The following is a 23,976-nucleotide window of genomic DNA, read 5'->3' as shown; positions in this document are numbered from 1 at the left end:
TATTCAAGGAGGACATCATACAGGCTCAGTGGGTAAAAATAAACAATTTAGACCTAACGTAGCATTGTTAAGCTATCAATACCTTTGCAAATCAAAATGTGAACTTCCTCTGATGTGGATGTACTTTTCTTCAGTGGCCAATAAGGACAATCAAACAAGACAACTACGCCAAACATCACATTAGATCAACAGAAAAGTTCAACAAAATATTTCAGGCTAATTTCTCATTGTTTATGGTTGCACAACACAGAATATATTGCACTAGTATTAAATTATGGATTTTTTCCCCCCATTGAATCATTGATATTTCATATAACTGATCAAACTGATCAGAATGTTCCTCTGTATTTGAAATTTCAATGGATATGTTTGTTGATATCTTCTATTCTACAGTTTCAATTCAATTTGTTCTTATTTTTGTGCTATATCACTCCATGTCCTCGAAGAAACAGTATTAACACAACAAACTTAGAGATCACCTTTGCAAGAAATTGCATTCAATGTTAATGGTCTGTGATGGCTCTGTCCTCTGAGCTGCAATGAAATATTTAAGGCTCACTCTTTTAGCCAATGGCTTCATGGTAAAAGCCTAACTCTGTGGGGACAATGCAGGACAGTAATGACTGTCCAATCCTGCTGTGCACTGGAGATCTTCTCTCATACCTCTCTCCTGTTAAATGATTTACCGTTTCCATTCCTTATTACTTGGCCATTTAATGTACTGCCTGATTTTTCAATGTACACATTTTTACAACCATCAGATAAATCTAATTCTATCAGAACCACAATGTGTAAGTATTCAGGGAATCAGATTTGGAAATAATTTTCTTTCTCTTCAGTAGATTAAAATTACGAGTTTTTTCTCCCTTTGTGTCCGTGCTGTGTGTCTCTCTAGAAGTCTTTGGTTCAACAGTCTGGAAAGTATGGGGCCATGAGGTTGATAACTTTCTTCACTTTGTGATATCACGTTACCTATCTACACATGTATTGATTATTATAATTATTATAATTATTATTTGGGTTTAAAATAAAACACCAGCCTTTGACAGTCCTAAAAATCCTTTCTGTTTTGAGGTTAGCAGGTCATACTGTTTCTGTAATTTTATTGACCAGTTATTGGGGCAAGAGTTACAAAGTAACTCAGAAACATTGTTTTTGAGGCAGTCAAATGCCTTTGAAGTGGTATTCTTTCATAGCCCTTTCAGATAGCAGATAGAAAGGAAAACACTGCTGTGACTCACGGGAGAAACTTGGCTGTATGCACTCAGCGTTCCCCTCATATGGAATAAACAGCCAATAACAATTCCTTTTCTGTCTTGTGTGCCATCCAGTGAAGTTAAGCGTACACTATTAGCCAGTGTGCTAAAGGACCACCCACTGTGGCAGCAGTTGTGATAGGGGTAGGAGGTAGCATGTAGAGTGGTGGCAGAGCAGGAGAAAACAGTGGAGAAGAAGAAAAGATAAAACCAGTAAAAGAGCTTTGGGTATCTCCATGATGCAGTATTGTCAGCAACATTCATTGAATCACTGAATTTATTGAATTTCCACAGGTCAGTGGTGGAAATACCTCCAGGTTCTGTGTATCAGTACATTTTAATTATACACACTGCTGATATCACTGCTGATATAGTTAATATCTTCATATCTGCTCTTTTTCTCAGAAAATAACAGCAAGGCTACTATCATCATAGCACATAAAGGAGGGAGCAAATTCATCTAGTCTTTGTCCAACATTAATAACCTTTTAGACTGCATGGAGTTCCAGTATTGTAAATTACATGTCATTCATTCATAATTATCTTTCATTTCATTTATTCCAATTGAAATCAACAGACATCAAAGGGCTAATTTGCATTCAATTAATTATTATAAACAGATACCTAGAAATAAATACTCATATCTACACAGCCTCTAACTGGTTCAAATTTAATAGTGCTTTCTTCTTTGTCTTGTTATTTTGTGGCCGATAGACAATGCATGCCATGAACAAGATTATGATAAAAAAAATAAAATAAAAAAAACAGTCAATGAATGTCTGGAAGTAATGCATTGGAGGAGATAGCAAACTACTGTAACTTCTTCTCAATGTAATTTCTTTTCATTGGGTGTTGGGACATTGTCTTTGATTTTGGTCACAGTTTAGAGCCTCTCTTTTGTGGCACACTGAAAAGTCAATGGCATTTCTATATGTTAAAATTGCTCAAATGTATAGAGACAAAATAAATTACAGGACACATACTAACACTTTTAAAGTAATACTACATGCAGTAGAAAGATTATCTACCTAACCTCTGGGCTAGTTCAGCCTTTAACCATACACTTATAGCCTACTCTTCAAATGTTTACTCGTCAAATGTTATGATCAGAGTCAGTAATACTTATTTACTGCATTCAAATGAATATACCTGAAACACTTATTAAATGGGATGAATATTGGGTTTAATCATGTCAAATGAGATTACTCTCATATAAAGATCTGGCACGTTTTTTTATTAAAGGTACAGTACTTACCATTTGGCACTGTATCCTTAAAAATGTCCTTTCCATGTTGGACAACCATCATTGTAAAGTGTTATCCTTGTAATATTATTACAAGTCCCACTAGTATAGTTGCAAAGTGCATTTTTTTTTTTTTTTTTTTTTTTTTATTATTATTATTTTTTACTAAAGCTATAAACATGAGAAAATAAAAAAAGTACTTTGTTAGAGCTAAAGCATGCCAGCTCCATCTGTATATCTAACAGGTAGATAAAACAAGTCACAAGTCACATATTTAACTTTTTTCTTTTCTAAAACTCTTTTTTAAAGCCAATATAAATGAATCAAGCTAGGCAGATGCTACTTTGTCTTGATTACCTTACCTAATTAAAATGAAAGTATTTCAGTAAAAGAAAATGAAAAACAAATGAACAAAATATCAACCATCAATACAACTGTTTCACACCAAAGCCCCTCACAACACTATTTACATATTTAAGCCAGTCATGCACTTGTATGGGATTCTTTTAAAAGCTATTATTACACAAATGCAGGATTTTTTTTCCATTTTTTTTCATTTTTCTTCATGATCATTTCTGCAGGCAAGAGTCACAAATAAGAGATTGGGAAGAAGTTTGTGTCAGGGATTGAGGGATCTATGGTGTCATATTGTATGTTTAGTCCATTGCTTCCAAAAAAAACCCCGGAAATGTCAAAAGGGCAAAATTCTGCTCTAACTTTTCATACTTGAAAAGACGTTTAAGAGGAACAATGCTATTTTCGTAGCAATATGGGATTGTTGTGGGGGAATGAAGAGGGGGGTTGTTGTGTGGATGTTGTGTGGACTGATCTAATCAACCATTGTGGTATAAGGGGAATTTTTGTGTAGGTTGGGGTTCTGGCTATGCCTGTTTCTGCTTCTCACAGAAGAAAACATCATGTTACAGCCAGGTATTTTGCATTTGTGCATTTCACGCAGGTGGACAGTCTTGTAGTGCACCCGAAGGGTCCCTTTGTTACTGTACAGTTTGTTGCAGATGGTGCAAAGGATGCCTCCTGTACCATTACCTCCACTGGATGCCAAGATGGATGGTGAGAAGGAAGGGTCACAGCGCAGAATCTCCTCCTCTGTGCCTCCTTCTCTTCCTTCCTTCCTGGCCTCTTCCCCATCCTTTCCCTCCATTGCCAGTCTCTGAGCCCCAGAACTAGGGTTGCAGTCCTCAGTTTCACTAGCACCCTCCAGGTCATCCAGCAGGATGCCATCATCGCTGCCCTCATCAGACTCCTGTGAGGATTGCACACTGCCACTTGACTGTGCGCTAGAGGCAGTGCTCAGGTCCAGCACCATGTAGTCATCATTGGGGCCATGGCAATAGCCATTGCTATGTGCATATACTCTAGTGACTGGGGATCTCATTCCCTCGTGTCTTCTGCCTCGTGGTGGTCCACTGGCAGCAATTCCCACCCCCTCTAGTCCCAGGTGGTGGTCAGCATAGATCTTTGATAGGAACTCAGCACGCAGATCTTTAGGCAAGGTTGTAAGCTGGGGGTCCAGGACAATGTCATCCAGCTCTTTGGTCAGTAGTTTGCGGTGCAGGTTGATGTTGGAGCTATGTCTGCAGGGAAGAGAGAACAGGGATCCTGTAGCAATTTATAAAAAAAAAAAAAAAAAATATATATATATATATATATATATATATATATATATATATATATATATATATATATATATATATATATATATATATATATCAAAAAACAAACAGACAGACTCTGTTTGTTTGTTTTCTTTTCAGTAAATTTATACTAAATATACTTCTGCATATTCTGTACGACACTGATTGTGCTAATATCTTGCAGTAAAATTCTGTTTCTGCAAGATCTCCTATTACTAGGGCTGGAATGAAGTTTCAAAGTAATCAAACCGTTTATCTTCATCCCTAATCTCTTGTCATGTTTCACACAAAACAAAATTTTAGAGTAGATGCTAATGCTAGTACGGCAGCACCGCTCAATACGAGCCTGCACATTATTAGGACTCATGACCACATTCAGTGACAGTATCAAAAATGGTAATGTCCATAACATTGGGAAGTTTTATCACAATTGAAATTGTTATTAAATTAACGAGTCCAATCAAGGCGTGAGTTCATCCATCAGATATTTTAAACAACCAATAAGGACATTAAATGCTTAGTAACCAAGTGCAGAGTTTGTTTGAGTCGCGTGCCTCACAGCTCGCACCAATTGCAGCTCCGTTGGATCTGCGGTTGAACGCAATTAATATTTCTCCGTCTATGTGAGTAAAATAAACCTGTCAGGATTATACAGTTCACTGTGGCTCTCACATTATATGACATGGCAGACAACTAGTTGTCCAGTGCGGTTCAGTTCATTTGGTGGAGGTTTGTCGAGAATGTGGTTGTGAGTACTGAAAATGTGCAAGTGTCAGTTTGATTATAGAATGGGGTTGTCACGCTCATAAAAAAAGAAACGCTGTATAATTGCAAACGTATTAAGCGGCGCTGCCATTAGCATATGCTCTAGAGTTGTGTTTTGTGTGAAACATGACAGGGGATAAGGGATAAACATAAACAATGCGTAAGCAACTACGAAAATACTTAATTATGTTAATTTTATAGCACCAATCTATCACATTTCCTGCATTGTCATGCTTTTATTTGAGTGACTGCATGAATGTGTGTTAAAGCACACTACTTTCTGACTTAGCAGAGAGTTCAATAACTCTAACACCGCTTAGACAGTATTCTGCTAAAGTGTTTACTCCTGTCAGCATGTCTGCAGGCATGCACAAATGCAATTGACTCTGACTCAATTAAATACTCCACCTCATTGAATGGGAGTTTATCAATTGATTCGAGCTGTGGTAATGCAATAATAGAGGGAAACTTGATAACATATTAACTCAGACTTGGATAGCATTAGCACATTTACTCACTCCTGAAGGTAGTTTAATCGAGACCCATAAGGATATTGTTCATTCTGGCTTCACTTTAATAAAGATGGACTTTCTCTCACCCCAATCCAGGATCACATAACACATAACAAGAGAAAGTGACTTTGCAGCAATTAATCTAAAACTTGATTTATTTACAACTTGATCTGCCTCTAGACAACTGTTCAAAAGTCCCTCAAATATGAGACTATGTAATATGTCTATGTAACTAAACAAATATTCTAGCGTCATGAAAAACACTGCAATACTGGCTAGTACATGTAGTAACCAAACCAATAAAACCACCAATATTTGTGTGTGCACTGAGCCTCTTTGGGTGCTATACTACAATTGCTCACTACATTTTCTGTCTAAAATTAATAGTAATAGAGAAGAACAAGAAAGTAACAAGAAATTAAAAAAAAAAAAGACAACAGGAATCCCAGGTCATGCGAAAGGGTTAAAAGCAATTTAAATGTAAAGTCACCTAAACCTGATTCTGACTGATAAATGGATTGTACAATGTGTTGTAGAGCTTACCAGCAGTGCCATGGTTGATGCAGTCAAAAAGGGTCCCTTTTCTTTAATTATTTAGTTCCCTATCCGACATTCTCCTGCAAGAAGTAAAAATAAATTCAATAGAGGGACCCTTTCTGTTGATATTAGGTATATAGGAGTGGACCACCAAAGCATCATCAGCATTAAAGAGAACAGCATACTGATTAACTGTGGTGGTCAACAGATAAGCATGTGAGAATATGCGTGTGTACACATGACCATTACGGTATTTTGTTTGTATTTATAAAATATCAGACCAGTTTAGTTCTGATAGGAAACAATTAACTATTTTAGATATCTTAAAATTAAGGGGACAACTAATTTTATTTTGAATAACTCACAGCAATCATGTAGAGCTTGTTCATTGTGACTGATTTTTTTTATGCAGTTGATGATGCTTAAAGGGATAGTTCACCCAAAAATGAAAATTACCCCATGATTTACTCACCCTGCACTTTTGCACTTTTATGGACTTCAAAACATAAACGGCCATTCACTGCCATTATAAAGCTTGGAAGAGCCAGGACATTTTTTTATATAACTCCGATTGTATTCGTCTGAATGAAGAATGCCATATACACTTAGGATGGCTTGAGGGTGAGTAAATCATGGGCTAATATTAATTTTTGGGTGAACTATCCCTTTAAGTTGGCAGCTCCTTTTGCAGCATGTGACCATACCTCAAAATTGCACCCTCACACTGCTCATAAGCTCTAAGCTGCCATAACTAATTGGTAACACTAACACACACACGCACACACACACACACACACACACACACACACACACACACACACACACACACACACACACACACACACACACACACACACACACACATAGGAGATAGAATTTATAGTTTATGCCATTTAAAAATCATCATGTCTATGGAATGTCCCCATAAAACATGGAAAGCTTTGATGGGGACATTCCATGGACAAAATTATTTTTAAATGGCATAAACTATATATTCTATCCCCTAACCCTTAATCTATCCCTAAACCTACCCATCACAGAAAAGTCAGCATTTTTATTTTTGCAAAAAAAAAAAATACATCACTTAGTATGATTTATAAGCTGTTTTCCGCATGGGGACCAAAAAATATCCCTGCAAGAACAAGGATTTCTGATATTGCCATCTTTGTGGGGACACAAGTCCCCATAATGCAGGGTTCTCTTACGAGAGGTCTCTCGTACTGCGTAAGATATCTTACGCTCGGGGAAAATCCTTTTTCCGCGAGATATTGAAGCCAAAAATTATCCTTAATTTTGTAATAATGCAAAACGCGTTGCGGCAGCATGCAGACATAGGCGAGGCAGCTCGCGCGCCTATTGGCTGCTCTGCGGCAACTGCAGCAGCCTATCGAGCGAGGCCTGGCGTGACGCCAGACCCAATGAGGGTGCTTCGCACCCGCTGCGTCACGTCCCGCCGAAACGGGCGTGGTCTAGGCCTATAAATACCGCTCGCAGGCAGCTATTATCTGATTTTTCATCCTTCAAGCGAAGCACACGCATCGCTGGAGCTGGAGAAGAAGCCGCGCCGTCTGAGAGAGAGCACCTTCAGCGGGACGAGTCACTGAAGTCGCTGGCCGCGCCACCTTCCTTGCCTTCCTGCTGCGCTTTCCGGCGCTTATATCCTTTCATTACTCTGTACTCTGTGTGTGTGTGTGTGTCGCCACTGCGACATACATTCTAAAAGAGCTAGCGTCTTTTTCAAGATGCCTTCCTGCGGCTCGTGCAGAGCCACACTCAGCGACGGGGACCGCCACGTTGTTTGCGTTTCCTGCCTGGGTGAGGAACATGCAGTTCTCGCGCTCGCTGACGGCGGCTGCCCTCACTGCGAGCTGATGACCATGGTGACTCTGAGGACTCGCCTGGCTTTCTTTGCCGAGACTGCTCCCCCGCCAGCCGCGGTGTCGCGGCGTAAAAAGCGCCGTGCCCAGCGGGTCCCGGAACCTTCCCCCAGCCGCCAAAGCTCGCCGGTTCGCCCGCCTGCTTCACCGGCTTCGTCAGCTTCTCTTCCTGACGGACAGCGGCCGCTGTCTGCCGCCGCTTCCGTCGATATCGCTGACGAGGAAGCCCTGCTGGGAGAGGATGATTCCTGCTCTATCCTGGCATCAGGCAGTGAGGATTGGGCGGGCTCTGAGGACCCCGCCCCCCCTGCCCGCACATCATCAGGCAAGAGAGCGTCCATCGAGACGGAGCTCATGCGAGTACTCGCACAGGCCGCGGCGAGCCTCGGCCTCGAGTGGTCTTCGCCCGAGCAGCCCGCTCACAACCAGCTGGATGGCTTTTTCCTGCCTGGGGAGCGCGCTTCGCCTGCGTCCAGACCAGCGCCCTTTCTTCCTGAGCTACACGAAGAAGTCGCTAAGTCTTGGAACTAGATTCTATTTCTATTCAGCTAGAGTGCGTCCTGCTGTTTCTTTGGCATTCTCCGCAGTTGACGATGCCAAGAACAGGGGGTACCTCTCGCTGCCGCCGGTCGAAGAGGCGATAGCGGCCCACTTATGTCCGCCCTCCGCTGGACGGCGCGCTAAGCTGGCCCTACCCTCTAAAGCTTGCCGCACGACGTCAAGCCTGCTCCGCCGCGCTTTCTCCGCCGCCGGGCAAGCTGCGTCAGCGCTGCACACCATGGCCACGTTACAGATCTTCCAGGCCGATCTCCTCCGAAAGCTGGATGAGGAAGGACCTGACGCGATCTGCGTGCCGGACTTAAGGAGTGCCACGGACCTCGCTCTCCGTGCTACTAAGTCCGCAGCGCAGGCCATTGGACGGAGTATGGCCTCTCTCACTGTGACCGAGAGACACCTGTGGCTGACGCTCTCAGAAATGGCCGAGTCCGAGCGCACCGCGTTCCTCGACGCCCCGCTTTCTCCCACGGGCCTCTTTGGATCCTCCGTCAAGGATTTTGCGGAGAGATTCGCGGAGGTACAGAAAGCGTCACAGGCAATGAAGCACTTCCTTCCGAAGCGCTCCAGCTCTGCAGCAGGCCGTGCGAAACCGTCTGCGCAGAGCTCACAGCCCCAGCCGCCGTCCACTGCCGCCACTTCGCAGCACCGCCAGGCCCGAAGCGCGAGACCGCGCTCCCACTCATCCGGCCGCCGCCCCGCCATGCGTGGCCCGCGAACTAGGATTGCGGTAAAGCCCGAGGCCCCGAAGTCGTCCTAGCACGCCTAGGAAAACGACGGTGTTCAAGTCCCGCTGCTGCCGGACTCACACCAAAGTTATTCGCTCGTCCAGTTCCAGCAAATGTGACTGTTCCAGTGTTTTCTGCAGCCAACAAGCCGGTTCTGTCACCCACTTGCCTGCACACAAATGCTGTTTTCACGGCTACCCAGATAAATCCCCAAAAGAGTGTATTTTCTGGTGTCCCGGCCACGGCCGATGGTGTCTCATGTGTAGTAAGAATGCCCACTGCCCAGTGCCCATCTCTACACACAAGCACAGCCTGTCACACAGGGCCCGCGCACATAAAATCGACGTGAATGTGCCCACTACCCAGTGCCCACAAACACCACGTTATGCATGTCTCACGGTTTCTGTAAAAACGAAACCAGCGTGCATTCGCTTCACTCAAGCGAACAATGCTTTCGGTGTGTTAAATGTGCCCGCTGTCCCGCGCCCACATCCACACATAGACATGACAGTTCCTACGGGAACCGCCCAGCCCTCCCCCTCGCGGTTGACCGCCGCAGAGGAGTCGAGCGCGGGCAATCTGCCCGCTGTTATCAGCGCGCCCCATGCCTCAAATGTCACGAGCGCGACGCTTGTGTTACAGCACGCCGAAGCCTCTCCATTGCTGAGCGAGCGGAGCGCGCTTCATATTCAACCCCTAGCTATTCATGCAGACGCATGGGCAAAGCTGCCCGGGGTTTCGAAGTGGGTGCTGGACATTATAAAAAGAGGCTATTCGCTACAGTTTCTCCGACGCCCTCGTCGCTATGCGGCGCGCGTCGAGACCACGGTAAAAGCAGAAGTAGCACATTTACTTCGAGCCGAAGTGGCGAAACTTTTGAACAAAGGGGCCATAGAGCCTCTCTCTCAAGTTCAGAGCGAAGGAGGGCTATACAGCAGATACTTCCTGGTACCGAAAAAAGACGGGGGTCTCAGACCCATACTAGATCTAAGGCAACTGAACAGAGTGCTTGTGAAGCGACAGTTCAGGATGCTCACGACCAGACAAATCCTCGTGCAGATTCGCCAAGGAGATTGGTTTGTGTCAATAGATCTGAAAGACGCGTATTTTCAAATACAGATAGCGTCACGTCACAGGCGATATTTGAGATTCGCCTTCGAGGGCCAGGCATATCTGTACACAGTCCTGCCGTTCGGTTTATCCCTGGCACCCCGTACGTTTACGAAGTGCATGGATGCGGCGCTCGCACCCCTCAGACTGAGGGGCGTGCGAGTACTGAACTATTTGGACGATTGGCTGATTCTAGCGCAATCTCGCTCAGTGCTCATAGAACACACGACCGTTTTACTCGATCACCTCGAGAATTTGGGTCTCAGTGTCAATTGGGCGAAGAGCTCTCTGTCCCCCAGTCAGACGATATCTTTCCTGGGCACAGAATTGGACTCGCTGTCCATGATAGCGCGACTATCACCACAGCGCGCGGTAGACATTCAGCGCACAGCGAACTCGTTCCGCTGCGGCGCGTCTGTCCCGCTCAAGAAATTTCAGAAGGTGCTGGGTCTCATGGCCTCAGCATCATCAGTGCTCCAGCTGGGCCTGCTCCGCATGCGCCCGCTGCAGTTTTGGCTGAAAGCGCGAGTCCCACGCCGAGCGTGGGCATCCGGTTTGCTTCGCCTCAAGGTCAATCAGAAGTGCGTCACAGCTCTGAAACCTTGGAGAGCGAACGACTGGTACCAATCTGGTGTAAGCCTGGGGACTTCCTCGATGGTGAGAGTGGTGTCCACGGACGCGTCCACCTCGGGATGGGGAGCGTTGCTCGAGGGCAGACCGTTCTTCGGCCAGTGGTCGGAACGGGAGAAGCTCCTGCACATAAACTGCCTCGAAATGCTGGCAGTAGACAACGCGCGCGTTTTTGTCCCCAAATAAAAGGACGCCACGTCCTGGTCCGCTCGGACAACATGTCTGTGGTGTCCTACATAAATCGCCAGGGCGGCCTCAGGTCCAGGAACCTGTACAGGCTAGCAGAACGCCTCCTGGTATGGGCTCAGCGCAACCTGCGCTCGCTCAGAGCAGCGCACGTGCCAGGGCTCCTAAATATAGGACCAGACAGACTGTCCAGGAACAATGTTCCGGCAGGTGAATGGTCTCTACACCCACAGACAGTCCAACTGCTGTGGAAGAAATTCGGCAGAGCGGAAGTAGACCTGTTCGCGTCTCAAGAAAACGCTCACTGTCAGGAATTTTTCTCCAAGAGCAGGGACACGCTGGCTCATGTATGGCCCCGCCGCCCGCTCTATGCTTTTCCCCCCGTCTCTCTCCTGCCTCAGGTGATAGAGCGGATCAGGGAAGAAGGATGCTCAGTGTTGCTGGTAGCACCGTTCTGGGAGAACCAACCTTGGTTCCCAGTCGTGATGCAGTTAGCAAGCACTGCCCCGTGGCCAGTGCCAGTGAGGAGAGACCTCCTCTCTCAGGCCCACGGCTCGATCTGGCATCCTCACCCGGAATTGTGGTCCCTTCATGTCTGGGCCATCAACGGGTACATGTTGAACTCCCTAAGGGAGTATTAAACACGATCACGCAGGCTAGAGCTCTGTCTACGAGACGGCTCTACTCCTCGAAATGGTCAGTGTTTTCGGGCTGGTGCACAGCCCGTGGCGCGTCACCCACAGACTGTGGAGTGACGGAGGTGCTTTCCTTCCTACAAGAGCTGTTGGATAAGGGCAGGACCCCTTCCACGCTCAAAGTTTATGTGGCGGCTATAGCAGCGTTCTCAGGAACAACGCTTGGTCAGTCAATAGGAAGGAACGATTTAGTCATCCGCTTCCTTAGAGGGGCTAAGAGACTGAATCCTCCCAGACCTCCCTCAGTCCCCGTATGGGACCTTTCTACGGTTCTGGAAGCCATGAAAGGTGGACCATTCGAGCCTTTACAGTCAATTGATCTGAAACATCTGTCTTTCAAGACTGTGTTTCTGTTGGCTCTCTCTTCAGTGAAGCGCATAGGGGATTTACACGCGCTCTCTGTGAACGCGACGTGCATGGAATTTGGGCCTAATGACTCAAAAGTTATACTCAAACCTAAGCACGGTTATGTTCCGAAATCCCTCAACACACCGTTTAGGGCGCAGGTTATCTCCCTGTCAGCCCTACCGGTCCCTGATGAGGAAAGAGACGCGGGCCTCCTTTGCCCAGTCAGGGCATTACGAGCTTACGTGTCTCGCTCGTCTGTTTTCAGACAGACGGAGCAGCTCTTTGTTTCGTTTAACGGGCGTTCTAAGGGACTAGCCGCATCGAAACAGAACCTATCCAGATGGATAGTTGATGCTATAGCGCTGGCATACGCCTCCAAGGGCATGCAGTGCCCGTTGGGTTTCAGAGCGCACTCCACGAGAGGCGTGGCCTCTTCGTGGGCCTGGTCGAGTGGGATTGCCTTGCAAGATATTTGTACGGCGGCAGGCTGGGCCTCCCCGTCTACATTTATAAGGTTCTACAACCTAGAGGTTCCCGCCCTGCAGGCCAGGCTGCTGTCGGTCTAAGTTAACCAGTATTATCTGACCTGATGCTATCAGCTCAGAATGCTGCGTCTACTGAGCACAGCTCGATGATCGACAGTGAAAAGCAGTAGCACGAGATGTGCCTGGGCAAACTGTGTAAGACCCACATTTCCCCATCAGTTCAGGCCGTACCCCGCCCTGTCTGTATGATGAAATTCGCGTCTAAGCGACGCTGCCATATGTGGAAGAGTGCGGCTTCGCCCCTCCCTCTTCCCGGACTCTCTGTGAGTTCCCTGGGTGATTGTGCACTATATGTACCCCGGGTTTTCGCCCTTGGGTCTTTGGTGTCAGATCTCAGCATGCACAGCGTTTTGCATTGGGTCCCCTAGCGTAAGATATCTTACGCAGTACGAGAGACCTCTCGTAAGAGAACGTACTCGGTTACTAACGTAACCTCGGTTCTCTCTAGAAGAGGGAACGAGTACTGCGTATCTTGCCGTGCATGCACACGCTCTGGTTGCTTCGATGATGAAAAACCAGATAATAGCTGCCTGCGAGCGGTATTTATAGGCCTAGACCACGCCCGTTACGGCGGGACGTGACGCAGCGGGCGCGAAGCACCCTCATTGGGTCTGGCGTCACGCCAGGCCTCGCTCGATAGGCTGCTGCAGTTGCCGCAGAGCAGCCAATAGGAGCGCGAGCTGCCTCGCCTATGTCTGCATGCTGCCGCAATGCATTTTGCATTATTACAAAATTAAGGATAATTTTTGGCTTCAATATCTCGCGGAAAAAGGATTTTCCCCGAGCGTAAGATATCTTACGCAGTACTCGTTCCCTCTTCTAGAGAGAACCGAGGTTACGTTAGTAACCGAGTACGTTTACCAGGATAACACGCAAGCACGCACGCACGCACGCACGCACATACACTTGCTGTATTCATGCTTCAACAATATGATATGATTATTGTCTTAACTATAAGTTACTGTTATATTTATAGGCAACCTTTTGATTAAAATGTTTAAAAACATTTAAATGTTTAGAAATACGTGATGTTATTTCAAAGCTAACAGACATTGACAATAGGCTTCACACACAGCAGAATTTCATAATGAATTCACTTTACACAGTTAACTGAATTGAATCAACACTGAACTGAATTAAGCTGAAAAATGATACTATTAACTTACTACAGCTGTGTTACAGCAGAATTTGAATCTGTCTCATATTGTCAGGTTCTTGTCTTGTTCTGTTCTATGTAGTCTTAGTTTCTATTGTCATTGGTTTAGTCCTAGTTACTCATCTGTTGTCATAGTTTCTCATTAGTCATGCATCTGTTTCTGTTCCATTTATTTTATTTATTTATAAATAAATATGTAGTTGTAATTAAAAATATATATATTGTTGAAGTCTCTCACGTTGTGCGATTATTATTGCCACAGCCAAAACGTTACACATATTTTTGCATCATTAATTCTGTTACTTTACTGATTATTAATGTGAAGCTGCTTTTAAACAATTTATATTGTATAAAGCACTATAAGGTGACTTAACATTACATACACACATGTTGGTAGGCTACACATATTTCATTTCTCAGACATTCCATTTGCGTAATAGTTTTTAATACTGAGCTAATGATCCCCTAACCTAGCATTTCTCAATGGGGGCGTTCAGAGGAACCTCAGAGGGTGCAGGATATCTTTGAAAGGGGAGTGTTGAGGTGTTCTTAGGGGGTGTTTAAGGTGAGTAAATGGCAAAGATTTAAGAGAAGAAACTTGTAACTGCTTGCAAAAAAATAATAATAATGATTTGCAACATTATAATACCGTCTTGTCCTTCAAGAAATCACAGTGAACGTTCCATGCGTTTGTTCGTTTGTCAGTAGTGCAAGCGCGCAGAATGAGTACGTCAGAAATAGAACGTAGCATCCACTGTCAGCTACTTGGTGCACATCCACAGAATCACTGATGGGGTTTTTATGTGCATTTAACGCGATGTGTCGCTCCATTCGCGTCTGATACAGACATAGGGCCCTATTTTAACGATCTGAAACGCAAGTGTCAAGCGCAAAGCGCAAGTAACTTTGTGGGCGGGTCTTGGGCGCTGTTGCTATTTTCCCGGCGGGATAAATGACTCTTGCGCCCGACGCAAATCTAAAAGGGGTTGGTCTGAAGTAGCTTCATTATTCATAGGTGTGGTTTGGGCGTAACATGAAATAAACCAATCAGAGCGACATCTCACATTCCCTTTAAGAGCAGGCGCGCTTGTTCTAAAGCGGATTCCTATTATAACGGCGGATTTGCCAGGAGCGGTTCACAGCCAAGGAGACCGACGTTCTCGTCAGGGACATTGGGGATGAAGAAACCCTCCCAATTAACTTTGGTTAAACAGGCGTATAATAATTTGGGTAAATGTGTAAGCTAGATGTATGCTTTTATAATAAATTGTCTGTCTATCTATCTATCTATCTATCTATCTATCTATCTATCTATCGTAATAATGTATGATTTGCAAAAATGAAAACTGCTGCTTCTGTGTAGATGAGAGAATCAAAGTGCGCGTTGTGCACACGCTACATTGATTATGGCCAAGCATGCGCCCTTAAAATAGCATATGAATAACATGCGCAACGCGCCACTGACTTTAAACAATTTTTTCCTGGTTAGTGGCGGAATTGCTTTCTAAACGTTTGCGCCGGAACACACCTCCTCTTTGCGCTGAACCGCCCTGGGGAGCGCAAGTGTATTTCCTAACTTACCGACGTGCGTCTGAGGAGGGAAAAGTCCGCTTTGCGCGGGTGCAAAATAGGAATGATACATGCGTCGGTGTACAAAGTCAATTGAGCTGGGTGCAAGATAGGGCCCATAGTGTAACCTACCCGTTTACACCAATGTGACTAGAATCAACGGTATTCTGACTCTTTCCATAGCAACGAATATTTACTTAAGTGTTTCTGTCAGCATTGTGTTGCACAGCTGCCGAACTTCCAGTGAAAACAACTTAGAGCTTCTAGCATTCAGCTTTTTTCTTGTTCTTGTTTTCCGTTGGAAACAAATTATATGAATGCTTCTTGTTTGCAGGTTGGCTGCATTTTGTGATAATCTATGTAACACTAAGTTTCAGTGCCAAATTTCTAAAGCAATTATTTAACACTCATCAGTGTTGGGGGTAACGAGTTACAAAGTAACGGATTACAGGAACGATATTACTTTTTTGGGTAACGAAATAAAGTAACGCATTACACTAAAAATATCGGTAACTACACTACTTTACTAGACTATAGGAACGCGCTTTCCTGCGTTACCCAAGTCGTGTTTGCCTGCGTGTAAAGCTCTGATCTGTTTGTGCTGCGTGCATGTCTGTCTGTGTGTGTGTGTGTGTGTGTGTGTGTGCGCTTGCACCGTTGTCATAGAGATCGATTTGAGTGACGTAGCTGCTGGTGCGAAGGGGAGCGGGAAATGGAGACGGAGACGGAGACGGAGACAGGGGGGTTTCGGCCAGTGGCGATATTCACATTACTTTAAGTTTATTGCTCGAAAGGACAAAAATATTCGCGTGAAATGCACTTTATATGCTCAGGCAGCAAGTACTGGCCATCGGGACTACCGGGAGATTCCCAGTGGGCTGACGTGCCTTTTGGGTCGACATCTCAATTTTTTTTTTTCTGTTTTTTGTTTTGTTTTTACGGACCATAAAACTCGTACATCGGCGGCACATTCGTTTTGCTTAATTGGCGGCGTGGGTTAAGTAAGTGCGTGCCGGTGTAATGCATTAGTTAAAAAAGTCTTCGTCAGTTTTTTTTTTCCTGATAGCTGACCGGCCCATGAAACACCTTGGCCCATTGGATCTTTTCTTGATTGACACTGGGCTGGTCCAATCACATCTTTAAACACCTCCCCCTTTGGGCTTTGAGCGAGCGTGCAAGTGCGTCAGTGTGTATCTGTCAAAATAGTCTGAGAGATGGAGAAGAAACACAAGGAATGTGCAGAGAAAATTAGCGTGAAAAATAGACACAGCACAAATGCACTGAAAAATAAAGGAAACTTTCATAATTAGTTTTGTACTAATTATGAAAGTTTCCTTTATTTTTCAGTGCATTTGTTTTACAATAATATATGCATATTAGTGTGCTATTATTATTATGGCCAAAATGCCAGGGCCGATTTTTTTTTTGTCCCAGTTCAGCCCTGATTATGTGTCTACCACCGCAGACATTTGTCCTTTATCCTGTTGTTTGTGGATTTTACAGTGAGGCATATTTCTTTGTGCAGAGTCTGCAGACATGGATATTGTTCTTTCATATGGTTTTACATGCCATTTTGTATAGGCTACATTTATAAACACTATGCGGACAGGCTAAGTGATGATAGGGCTATGATTTTTGTCCGTATCTACAGGGTAAATTAAGAAATGGGAAAGTAAAGTAATAAGTATAGTGAAGTTACTTTTCAAATGCAGTAACTAGTAAAGTAATCTCATTACAATTTACAGAAGTAACTAGTAACTAGTAACTAATTACTTTTTTTGAGTAACTACCCCAACACTGACACTCATAAATATTATACCTATTCACATGACTTTTTTGCTCTTTGGAAACTAAAGATAATGATATTTCAACTATCCAGTCAAATCAAATCTGTTATGTGGCATTCAGTGACATGTTTTTTTAAATGATATATAGGTGAATAATAGTAATAATATTAATATACACCAAAATATATTGTATACATACAATATATAATATAACAACACAGATGAAAAGTTTTGGCCAAGTATAAGTTTTATTTGTATTGTGTTATTTACAAAAAAAAAAATAAAAAAATAAAAAAAACGTTCTGCATTTACATACATATATATTTTTATTTTTTTATTTTTTTGTAAGAAATGTTTAGTAGGTTTATTTAGCGATTTGAATTATGAGGACATTGACGTGTCCTCATAATGTAGGGTGTGTGGCCGAAATCCTGAATACATTCCACAATGGGTGCAACGTTGGGTCCTCATAATGTAGGTCAGGGATAGGCAAGTTGGGTCCTAGAGAGCCACTGTCCTGTAGAGTTAGGCTCCAACCCTGAAACACCCCTCACCTGCCTGTAGCCTTAGTAATCCTGAAGACATTGATTAGCTTGTTCAGGCGTGTTTGATTAGTTTTGGAGCTTAACTCTGCAGGACAGCGAACTTGTCTACCCCTGATATGTCAAACTACAACACACACACACACACACACACACACACACACACACACACACACACACACACACACACACACACACACACACACACACACACACACACACACACACACACACACACACACACAGAGAGAGATAGAGAGAGAGAGAGAGAGAGAGAGAGAGAGAGAGAGAGAGAGAGAGAGAGAGATTTAATGGAACCAAGCAAGCAGTACATTTCACTTGGTTTATTTTGACTAAGAGCAGTTAAACACAAAGCCCAAGCCCAAATACTCCATAATTGAGTCTGCCCTTTCATTTATCAGGTTAAGCCTTTCTGCCTCATTTCCTTCTCCCTTGCAACCTCATTTAAGGGCACAACTAAGTTATGCCTCTCAGTCCCCTCCTCCATCCCCCAACAACCTCCTCAGCTCTCTATCCCTCCTTTCCGACCTTTAATGTAGCAGCCAAACCAATTTGCCCAAAGCTTGAAGCAGCCTCTCCTGAGAATCCTTATTTTTTTTTCTCTGCAGAGGAGGAGAGAGGTATGGCTCTTAATGTGTCTTTTCCTAAGAATGTTAATCATCTTTAGGATTTGATGGCCCTTTCAGTTCCTGCCAAGTGTGCACATTTGTGAAATGAGTTGTAATACTCAATTTCAAAGTGAAAGAGAGTTACATTAGATGATAAGGTGCTTTGTTTTTGTCTTTATCTTCTCCTCTAATGTGCAGTGGGCAGCTAAAGATCAGATCACTTTCTCTATGTCAAGGCCATCATCACAGTAGCTAAGAATGTTTAAACGCAAATTACAAAGTTTAGTCATAGTTTGGAGTGCTGAATTCTCTAAGCCTGACATCATTTCTCAATGCCACAGGAAGAGCAGAGAGGAATGGGAAGACAGAATTAACCTTCACTCTCCCTAACCACAGTTGGCACATATTAGACCGAATATTAGCACACCATGGGACTCTGGAGCCAGGCAAACACTCAGGGGTTATCACCAATCAGCAAGTGAGGAAAACATAGGAAAATTAATTAATGAATTAATACATACATACATACATACATAAATACATAAATACATAAATACAGTACATACATTCAAACAGAAATAAATAATGATTGAGAGGTGTGTGTTTCAAGCAATCAATCACACTGCTTCTCTCCACCTGCTCACCCAAAATATGCAATCTTTTACATCCATTAAAAAAAATTATTATGTAACATGCAATGCTATTCAATTACAGACTTACTTCTCACTCTTTGCTACAAACAACAACATCAAATGTAGTGTACCTGCGTAGTAATATTCGGCCATATACCTTAGACACTTTTTTTTTTTTTTTATCATAATTGAATCATCAAGCCAATGTTTATTCATTTTAAAGGGGAGATGGATACTTTTTTGAGATACCTGAACTGGATGCAAGCCCATGTTTATTCATTTTAACGGGGAGATGGATACTTGTTTGAGATACCTGAACTGGGTGTAATTTATCAAACTGACTTCCTACTCAGGGATGTCAAGAGCTCATTTAAAAGTCAGTGTGGAGAAATCTTTTAACACTGAATTTAGATGCCACATTAGCATTTGTTATTTGAATTTTAAAGCCATCTATGTTGAGACTGATATTCTTAATTTTTAAAAATTCATTCAAGTTTGTGATATATACATTTCAAATAGAATGTTGAAAGATAAGATGTTTAATGTGAGTTTATAAATTAGTATTCTAGTAAATTATTAAATTACTAAAACTATTATTTGTAAAGTATTGTAAAACATTAAAATATTTAATAATTTTCAATGATACAGATGGTATGGTATTATTAGAATGTCAGCTTATTTGCAGGACTGCTCTGCCTGGAGCACTCTGTTTCTCTAGCCTTCTAGGGCTCCCCATTCCCCCAAACCTTTGCCCTCTACACAACTGCTGCCTCACATTGGGGGAAAACAAATCTTCCCTCCAGAGGCAGAAGGAAGTTATTGCAGCACATCAGTACAAAAGAACACAGCAACTCTCTACTGTTCTCTGTCCTACAGTCACCACTGATGTTTAAACTGTACTAATGAACACACATGTCTGGGAAAAAGTGTCAACCCTCAACAAATTTTCATTTTTAATTTCCAGTAAAGTGGAATGAACACACACACACACACACACACACACACACACACACACACACACACACACACACACACACACACACACACACACAGAGAAATGCACGCACGCACGCACGCACACACAAACGCACACACACACACACACACACACACACACACACACACACACACACACACACACACACACACACACACACACACACACACACACACACACACAAATTAACATGCCTTCAATAATTTGTTATCTAAATAAAACTGTCACTTGTGACCAGAGAGGGTGAGACGAGACAGGCTCTTATCTGTCCTTCCTCTGGAGTGAACGAGATGGATGAGGTCTATTTTTTCTCTCTTTAGAGTGCTTGACTTTCTAGAGGGCTCTTTCTGACATGCACTGCTCCTCTGGCAACAAAATAAGCTTGTTTCCCCCCATATTTCTGTATTTTGATACAGATGTATATTCTTACTCTTTATGGACTTCCTTGAAGTGGAGCAGTTTTTAAAGACTGCATGCATTGAGCTATGGTATGAGTATGTAAGTGGGCCACTGAATGAAACCAATTTGTGTAACTTTCTGCTGAATGATATTAGTAGTGAGTTTTATGTCTCACAGAATGCACTTTACTTGTAGAGGTAAAACAATTAGCTTTGGAAAGTCTACATTTGACTTTTTTTTTTTTTTTTTTTTTTTGCTCGCCCTCTAGCATAAATGTATTCTGGGACTGTTTATGGTAAATGTGTGAACTAACAGTCGGAGAAACCTGCATCTTCTGATGCGATAATGAATGCAGTGGTTTGACAATCTGCAGCCTCTGCTAATGTATGCATGTCTACCTGTGTGTGACAGGTGAGCAAGTACAGGTAAACAGCACATTAATGCATTAAATAAGTGTCTGCAGAAATGTACAATCAACACATTCTTCCTGTTAAAGCATAATTTGTTAACATCTTTTTTCAACTATTTGTCCCCCTCAAACTTGCAAGAATGAAGATTAAACAGGTTCCCCACATATAATAACTTTATGAAATGTAAAAATTCAAAACCACCTGTTTTAAGTTTACCAATTATCATATTTATATCAGCATACATCAGTTTGATTTTAGTGGAAAATAAAAAGTGATTTGTCTCACCTATCTCTGCTCCGTCGGGAGGGGAAAGCAGCGTTGCATCCAGCCACAGTACACACATGCATCTCTTTTAGGTGCACATTCTTGTAGTGCAATTTAACACTATATGAACTTTTAAAGCTCTTTTTGCAGACATAGCAGATCTTGGGATCAGGACTAGCGCAGAGATCACCCTCAGGGGACTGGGAGGGGAACTTTGGTGGGCTTGTTCCATAGCTCATTGATGAGATGAAACTTTCATGTAAGGCAGCCATGCTGGCAGCAGCGGCAGCAGCAGCTGCCATACCCCCATTGTAAAGGCTATATTGACCCATGCAAAACATGTCATAAGTAGGATCATTGATCTCTTCTTTGATTTTGATAACAGGCTGGTGTTGTGAAGTCGGGGAATGCCTTTGTTCCTCCAAATCTTTCTGGAGGTGTCCCTCATCTTCTACCTCCTGGTATTCCTTATCGAGATTTCTCTCTTGGGCAGGCTGATGTTCGTCAGTGTCCATCAGATCATCCCGGTAGAACTTGGATTCAGATGTCTCCGACTCATTTTCAAAGTCACGCTCATGATCTTGGTCCTCAGAGGTAAAACTATCAATACAGCGCAGGTCGCCATGGCTTCTACCACCATGACTCCCACCACACTCTTCTTGGTCAGGATGGAGCATGCCTCTAAGGGCTAGACTGGGACTCATTTCATTCTGTGATGGAGACTGATGTCTGCTACCCCCACAATGATGACTGCTGCTGCTGCTGCTGTTATTGTTGTTGTTGCAGTTGCCATTGACATTATTATGGATGTTGGATGGCTGATGGTGGTGATGGTGACAACTATCTTCATCATCATCATCTTTGTCATCATAATCATCTGCCACATCTATCACTTCTTTCTCTATCTTTACTGGCATACTGGATTTGCGAGGCTTCTTTTTAGGCATTGTGTCGAGAGTCATGGAATCTTGGGTACTGGGAGTTGTGGGTAAGTGATGAGAGAATGTTGATGTTTCAGATACATCCATGTTGTGGGAGCTAGCAGCTAACACCTGTTGCTGGTCCGTCAAAGATGTGCTGTTGATTGTGGTAGGCAAAATTGGACTGGTAGGTAGAGAGACTGGGGGACTAACTAGGTCAGCAGGAGAGAGCAATGTGCGATAAAAGGGTGGCACAGGTTGCACTGGCTGCACAGACTTCAGGGAAGGGAAGACAAGAGGGCTCTGCAGAGGTGAATGTATCATGGGGTCAAGAGGAGGGGTGGCAAAGCTTAGTGGTGGCCGTCCTGGGCTAGTTATATTGAAGCCACTTTTGGCACTTGATATGACAGGTGTGGCAGTACCAGAACTGGAGCGAATGAGGTCCTTGTCCCGGTTGTTCCTCAGCATAGGCATATGTAGGCGAGGATTGGGATTAGCACTATGGCGGTTACGACTTCGCAAAGAGCTGAAGACCATATTGCAGCCTTCAATAGTACAACGGTGCTTAATCTTCAGATGCACAGCATTGTAATGGATCTTTAGAGTTCCCTTATCATAGAAAGTCTTGCCACAGGAGTTGCAGCAAACACGACCCTTACGTGAGGTTGCACCCATTCGACGCATGCGATGCATTTTGGAAGAGAAAGAAGAATGTGTAATGGTTTTCGATTGTTCATTCTTTTCAAAATGGTGATGGATCTGGTGGTTGTTCAGAGTGCTTGACTGCTGCTGTTGCTGCCCCTGTTGCTGTGTTGGTGTATGTGGTTGCTGGGACTGCAGTGTAGATGGTGTTGGAGAAATGGGTGAAGCTCTGTTGGGTTCTATTTTAGGTTCAATGGCGTTGGGTAAGGTCCCCATTGCTCCTCGACTTGGGCTCTGACCACTACGAAACGGTGAGAGGGACACTTCAGATTCACTGGTCTCCACCTGCTCATTCTGATTGGGCAGATTTGGCTCTCGCATTCTGAGACCTGATTGCTCAATGTTCAGTCCATTTGGTGGCAGACCTAACATGGGGGCTGACACTGGGTTTATGTACTGGAAGGGCAGCAAGAAGGCCAGACTGTTTGGAATGTTCTCAAAATGGTGAATACTAGAGGGGCTGTTGTTCTCTAGGTGCGACAGAAGGCCAGGGCTACGTGTGCGATTGTTGCTTTCAATAAAAGTTCTGATGCCAGAGTCAGTCTTTGATGAGGGCACTGTAATTGCCTGACCCTCCTTTTCCTGGATGGCCATCAATTCCACAATAGACTTGGTTTCACCAAAGCGCAGAAACTGTTGTAGAGTGATGATCTCCTCTTCCCGGGACATTATAGTCCATCTGTCCAGAACCTTGCCTGCAGCATCCTAGAGGCCATATCAGAGAAAAGATTAAAAAACTAAACAAATACTTATTTTATTATATATTTTTTTTTTATTATATTATCTGAGAAGATAGAGGTGATGGGGAGGGTAAGGATAAAGGAATGTCACCCAAAAGAGCACATGAAGCAATATATAAAGACTGATGATTTGTTTCTCAACTGACAATATCTTGGCCTCTCTACACTTTGTCTTTTCTTTCTTAAAGGGTAACTCTCGCCAAAATGCAACCTAGGGTCTTTTTGTTAATCTACCCAAGGCGAACTTTCATTTAAAAGCATAATTAGAATGGAAACGCCACTTTTAAGTTTGACCGTATTTTCGTTTTTGGTCAAATTGCCTTTTGAATGGGAGTGCTTGGGGCACTTCTATGATAGCATCAAAAATCACTATTTTTTAAAACACTAAGAAGGCTCGACACAACATGAAACTTTGCTCGAAGTATCACCTGGGGCTCTTCACATGAACTCGAGCATTGAGAATATTGTTTGTGTACACAGAGTTTACTAAAAATAAAGATTTTGAACAACTCACTGTCACTGTGTCCGCCGGCATTTTGACCATCAAAAATAGTCGATCTCCGAATGTGAATGAATTTTAGCATTGC

At 43.5% G+C, this 23,976-nt stretch overlaps 1 protein-coding gene across 2 annotated transcripts in view; it reads right to left on the bottom strand.

Moving 5' to 3' along the window:
- Positions 1-288: 288 nt before the first annotated feature.
- The window catches only part of bnc2 (basonuclin zinc finger protein 2), a 266,661-nt gene continuing 242,973 nt past the window's right edge, over positions 289-23,976 (bottom strand). For both annotated transcript variants that reach the window (XM_082165632.1, XM_082165631.1), the window contains 2 exons: positions 21,049-23,354; positions 289-4,094 (listed from right to left, as the gene is read on the bottom strand). In XM_082165632.1, the coding sequence (XP_082021758.1) occupies positions 3,329-4,094; positions 21,049-23,354 (3,072 nt within the window). In that variant the 3' untranslated portion in view covers positions 289-3,328. The remainder of the gene's footprint in view (positions 4,095-21,048; positions 23,355-23,976) is intronic.

This window comes from Leuciscus leuciscus (assembly GCF_965113295.1).
Source record: "Leuciscus leuciscus genome assembly, chromosome: 3".
Classification (NCBI taxonomy): domain Eukaryota; kingdom Metazoa; phylum Chordata; class Actinopteri; order Cypriniformes; family Leuciscidae; genus Leuciscus; species Leuciscus leuciscus.
The sequence above is the reverse complement of the archived record's forward strand: the minus strand, read 5'-3'. Positions and strand labels throughout refer to the sequence as shown.